This window comes from Lissotriton helveticus, chromosome 3_1 (assembly GCF_964261635.1).
Source record: "Lissotriton helveticus chromosome 3_1, aLisHel1.1, whole genome shotgun sequence".
Classification (NCBI taxonomy): Eukaryota; Metazoa; Chordata; class Amphibia; order Caudata; family Salamandridae; genus Lissotriton; species Lissotriton helveticus.
The window spans coordinates 865,539,482-865,545,842 of NC_136061.1; the positions used below are offsets into that span (position 1 = coordinate 865,539,482).

At 36.9% G+C, this 6,361-nt stretch overlaps 1 protein-coding gene across 1 annotated transcript; it reads right to left on the reverse strand.

Annotated features, from left to right (window-relative positions):
* Positions 1-4,804: 4,804 nt before the first annotated feature.
* On the reverse strand, positions 4,805-5,174 carry LOC144824769 (large ribosomal subunit protein eL42-like). The gene has a single exon (XM_078683779.1). It carries the CDS (start codon positions 5,162-5,164, stop codon positions 4,844-4,846), a length of 321 nt encoding a protein of 106 aa, XP_078539905.1. The 5' UTR covers positions 5,165-5,174; the 3' UTR covers positions 4,805-4,843.
* Positions 5,175-6,361: the final 1,187 nt, after the last annotated feature.

Consider the following 6,361-nt stretch of genomic DNA (forward strand, 5'->3'; position numbering starts at 1 on the left):
ACACTTAAGTTTTTCCGGACGTAAACATAGGATTGGTTGTCACGCAGTTCCTTAGGGATGGCATTCAAAATTCACAGGCCGTTTTCCTGAGTAGGATCAGTTGAGGGAGTTAGTTTTCTTGAATTTGTGAGGGATGCGGAGAAGGGTGATGGAGCTTCTTAGAGGTCTTTTCTGGCCTGCTTTTGTGAGTTTGTTAGTGAGGTAGGCAGGATTTCCACAGAGTAGGGATCTTTGAGTGTTATGCAGGCTGTTTTTAAGATAGTCCTTGCTTCAATTGGTAACCAGTTGAGTTTCTTGACAGTGGGAGTGATGTGGTTGAATCCAGAGATCAGTCTAGCCGCTGTGTTCAGTGTCGACTTCATTGGCAAAAGGTGGGTTTTTGGAGTGCCAGTCATTGTTGCATTGCCATAGTCCAGCTTGAATAAGACGAGGGATCGAATTACGGTCTTCAGAGGGAACACATGGTTTGATTTTTTTACATGTTTTAAGGTGTCGAAGGCACTTTTTGCCGAAGCATTGATATGTTCTTTCATATTCAGGCTTTTGTCGAGAATAATCCCAAAGGATTGGATCGATATGCAATGAAGAGTTCTGTTGAGAGAATCAGCGCATTCAACATAAAGCCTTGCACCTTATAAAAGAAAAATAAAGCTGAAATCTGTTCTCAACTAGCAATCCACAAACATCATAATATAAGCTAAGCATTCTCCCATAAAGAGAGAAACTCCTGCAAAAGATGCAAGTTAGAGTAAGCCCTCCAAAGAAAAAGAAAAACTCCTCCTCCACTCTAGAAGCAAGCACTTATATGAACATACTACATTCTAAAGGGCAACATGTATCTTATCTTGAGAGACGCGCGAGCGCGTCAAGCAAGATGGCCGCCGCCGCAGCTGCTCCGTGAATTTATCGGCCCGATTTTCCTCTAAACGCCGACGTTTTTGTCAGAATTCGACCGCAATTAAGAGCGCTTGCCTCCTCACCTGATTCTTCGCCTCTGTGTCTTTTTTTGGGTAAATTTGTACAGCGGAAGCCTTCACTTCAGCCTCCTGGTTCCTGCTCCCAGCCTTTCCCTCAGGTACTGCCTGCTCTGTGTCATCAGGGGGAGGAGTGCTGTTTAGGAAAGGGCCTGGCTTGGGCCTAGCCACGCCCACAGTCCATTATAGCTGCTGCACAATTGGTTTTGAAGAGTTTTTCTCTGCTCTTTTTATATATTTGCCCATTTACTCTACATTTTTGGGTTAATTTTCACATTGGTGTATTATTACCAATGAAGTGTGAACTTTTTACCTCAAAATGGATAACAAACACCCACTCAAAAATAAAAGGAGGCAACAAGTCTCTCCTCCTCCAGTCAAGTCTAAGGTGGTGGAATCCTCTGAGCCTTCTCTTTCCTTAATTTTGGAGGAAATTCAAGCTTTACAGGTTAATACTGACACTATTGCCTCAGAAATTAAAAGCGTGCGTAAAGATATGGCTTCTTTGTCAATGAAAATTTCTGACAATTCCATTAAAATACAGGATAATACCAATAAAGTGGACTCTTTTACACCTTTAGTAGCTAAAATTCTTCCTATGCATGCGCACCTTTTGGACATGGAAAATAGGAATAGACAGTACAACCTTCGCATTTTTAATTTGCCTGAAGAAATTGAGGGTTCAAGTTGTCGTTTATACTTGGAATCTCTGCTTCCTGGTCTTCTAAATCTCAAGTTTCCAGAAAAATTTGAAGTGGATAAAGCACATAGAATCCCATCTCATCGTAACCCTCGGCATACTAAACCACGGCAAATTATATTTAAAGTACTGCGTCATCACCATCTTGTCATGATCAGGAAAGCTGCAAGAGAAATTCCTTCATTAATGGTGAATGGTAACAACATTTTTATTCACCAGGACTTTGCAAAAGAAACGGTTGCTATACGTAAGGAGTTTTCTGCTTGTCGTCCACAGCTCAGAAGCCTTGGTTTTAAATATGGACTTTTTGATCCTTCTACAATGCGCATATGGAAAGATAACTTCTCCAAATCCTTTCAACGTCCTGAGGAATTGAAGCACTTTCTTGATCAGCAAAGTCCACCTGCAATGGATACCCATGACCCTAACACTTGACTTCTTCTTGTCGCAAGTTATATGGCACATATTTGATTAATCTTCTTTTTGCGGGCTTCAGCGGTTCTGGCCATGCTTGTAGAACGTGTGTGCGTTTCTATGTTTCTATTTATGTTTTTTGTTTGTCTGTCTCTCCCTATTTTCTTTTTTCTCCTTTTCTGTTCCTAACTATAGAGTTACTGTTTTCTTCTGTATTTCACCTATGCTCTTTTTCATCTCTTCTTGTTTTCGTAGTTTCTTTCTTTTTCTCCTTTTTTCTTATTCATAATGGCTACTGTTCACAATATTAAAATTGTTTCTCTTAATGTTAAAGGTTTGCGACACCCAGTCAAACGTACAAACATTTTGGATTACTTAGGTAGTTGTAAAGCTGATATCTGTTTTGTTCAAGAAACTCATATTGATGATAAGATATTGCAGTATATGAATAAAAAGTGGGTTGACACTATTGTATCTTCTCCTGCTAATGGCAAGAAAAATGGGGTTGCTATTTTCTTTGCAAAAAGGTTACACTGTCAAGTTTTACATAAAATTTCAGATTCTGAGGGCAGATATATAATAGCCAAAATTAAAATTCATGATTCTACTTTATTTCTGCTTAATATTTATGGCCCTACGGCAGATGATCCCGCTTTCTGGTCTACTATTACTACTGAAGTTTTACAATTAGGAAATGTTCCAATGATTGTTGGGAGTGATTTTAATATTATTGCTGACCCATTGTTGGATAGGCTTTCTGCAACTAGATTTCGCCCCCCTAAAGTGTTTCACGCCTTTAAATCCTTTATTCAAACTACCAAAATGGTTGATATTTGGCGACTGCATTTCCCTACTGAAAAATGTTTTACCTTTTTTTCCAACCCCCATAATTCACATTCTAGGATTGACTATTTTTTAATATCCTCCTCCCTTACTCAAGCTGCAACTGCTCCAGTCATTGGTAATATTGATATATCAGATCACGCTTTAATTTCCTTTGTTTTAAATATTTCCTCCACTTTCACTAAACAATCCAGATGGCGTATGAATACTGGTATTGCCCTCAATGAACGTAATAAACCTAAATTACTACAAGCTATTCAGGACTATTTTTTGTTCAATCCAGAAAATTCTACTTCTATAGTTAATAGATGGGATGCTTTCAAGGCTTATATTAGAGGTTCAACGATTTCAATTATGGCTCATGAAAATAAATTGTTTAACTCGAATATTAGAACCCTAGAGAAACAAATAGCTAAATATGAACGACTCTTTATCTCATCCAACGATCTCCAATACAAACTTAAGCTTCAAAAACTCCGATATGAATTTAATTCTATTCTCAGTAACAGAGCTGGAGTTCAACTTGCTAAATCAAATGCTAAATTCAGGTTCAATTCCAACAAGTCGGGGAAACTCCTTGCTAATTACTTACGTATTAAAAGAGATAAAACACAGATTACCTCTATTCGGAACCCCCAAGGCCAAATTGCATTATCCCACAATGACATTGTAAAATAATTTTTAGATTTTTATTCAAACCTCTATAACAAACCGGATCTTTGTGATAATTCATTAATTGATGCCTTTTTGAATAATTGTGATTTACCCCAAATTTCTCCTTCAGATAGACTTGGATTGGATAGGCCTATTACTAATGATGAAATTCTGAAAGCCATCAAATCACTTAAAAAAAACAAATCTCCTGGTCCTGATGGTATCCCTGCTGAATTTTATAAAGAATTTCAACCTCATCTTTTACCTTACTTATTTCACCTTTTTTAATTTTTTTGTTCCTCTGGCACCATTTCAGGCTCCTTTGCTGATGCTTTGATTATTGTGCTCCCCAAGCCTGATAAAGATCCTACTCTAGTTTCCATATCCTTGATAAATCAAGACTGTAAATTATATGCTAAAATCCTTGCCTCCAGATTAGCCCCTATACTCCATTCTATTATTCACCCTGATCAATCAGGATTCATGAAATATAGATACGCCGCTAATAACACAAGAACACTGCTACATGTTATTGAACAAAGTTCTACTCTTCTTGTTCCCGCAGGATTGATGGCTTTAGACGCAGAAAAAGCATTTGATAAACTTCATTGGCAATTTTTATTTAGAACTTTAATATCCTTTCATTTTGGTCCCTCTTTTATTCGTATGATTTCTGCTTTGTATTATGCTCCCACTACACGTTTATGTATCAATGGCCAAATTTCCACTCAATTTTCCCTATTTAGAGGTGCGCGGCAAGGTTGTCCCCTTTCGCCGCTTTTATTTTTGTTGGGCATTGAACCTTTTCTTAATTATATTCGTAATTGTGATATTATTCAAGGTATTACAGTTAAAAATATTACTGTCAAAACTTTGGCATATGCGGATGATGTGTTATTATTTATTAGTAATCCAAATTCCTCTGTCCCACTATTATTAGATATTACTGCCAAATATTCTGTAGTCTCTGGATACAAACTTAATGTTAGTAAAACAGAATTTTTCCCTCTAAATATGCTGTGTACCCCTGATATGTTACCTGTGAATGATATTATTTGGTAACAAAATAAACTGAAATACTTGGGTATTTGCTTTTCCTCCTCCGTACCTTCAACGTTGAAATTAAATAGTGATTTTATATTTGACTACATTAAAACTAAAACTACTAGATGGTCTTCCCTTCATCTTACTTGGTGGGGGAGAATGGAATCTATTTTTTTTTAAAGTTATTTTATTGCACAGAGAACAAAGACGGAACTTAGAACTGGATAACTTGGCCCTTTCTCTTCTTGTCTCCGCCCAATTCAAAGTGTTTACATCTTTTGATGGCCAGCATCCTCTTGGACCTGCAGTTCGACTCAATGCACTCCAATCTCAATACAATCTTTTTCGTGGTCTTTGCCTTCTTACGGAAAATGGGCTCCGTTTGACCACCATAACCGCTCTGCTTACGATCGTATCGTCTCTTTCCCTGGGCATAGAGTGAATCTTTTCCTTTCTTGTACTGAGTTACTTTGTGGGGCTGATGCTTCCCGCACTTCTTGCAGTAAGTCCTGCGAGTTTTCGGGATGTTCACCATCTTGCCAGCATCAGCGGGCCGAAGAGGGGGGGAGAATGGAATCTATAAAGATGAATATTGTTCCTAAAAATTTTTATTCCCTTGCTATGATTCCCACTCAATTTCCACTGACATTCTATAAACGAATTGATAAATTATTATCTAAATTTCTCTGGCACAGCAAACCTCCTAGAATTGCTTACAAAAAATTAAAAATTCCTAAATATCATGCAGGGTTTGGCCTTCCTGACTTTTTACTTTACCATAAAGCATTCATATTAAAACAAAGCTCATTATGGTTTACTGCTTCTCCTATAGTTAAACCTCCTATTTGGCTCGATATAGAAGCATCGCTTGGGGATCCTTTTCCATTACCATCCTTGCTTACTATGTCTCATAAAGCTACTATTGTACACCGTTCGTCCATAATCAAATCTTCAAGATTGATATTCAATGATTTAGATTTACATTTTGCTTCCCCTTTACTTTCTACATTGGATTTATCAATATGGCATAGTGCTATTATTAAATTGAATAGAAATATAACTTTCTGGAATTCATGGATTAAAGCGGGCATCTTCTACCTTAAAGATATCTTTTGCGATAATACTTTTCTTCCTTTTGATAAATTGCAATTGAAATTTTACTTACCTAATACTGATTTGATTAAATATCAATTTTTATGAAACTCCATTTTAGACTCATTCCCTAATGGAGTTCCTTCCAAGGTCACAACTGATTTGATAATTTATCTTAATGCTATTTCTAAATCTTCAAACGCTGTTTCCTTATTATGCAAAAAATGTGTTTCCTCAATTGGTACTAATATCACTGTACTTTCTACATTTTGGAACTCGGAGCTTTCCATTTCTCTGTCCAGAGACTCTTGGAAAGTTATTTGGCTCAACAGCATTTCTGGTTGCTTACCGGTGTCTCTCTATCAAACTAATGCATATATTTTGTTTAATTCATTGTGGACCCCAATACGTCTGCATCGTGCTCAGTTACTTCCTTCAGATAATTGTTGGCACTGTAAATTGCATCCTGGGTCCTTACAACATATGTTATATGATTACCCCATTATTATGAAATTTTGGTCTGAAGTTTGGGCCATAATATCGAAAATATTACCTATTCAAGAGACTCTTTCTTATAAATTGTTAATTTGTAAATCAGTTGTGCTTTCTTACCCTCTTACTGATTCTGAAGCAAAGTTGT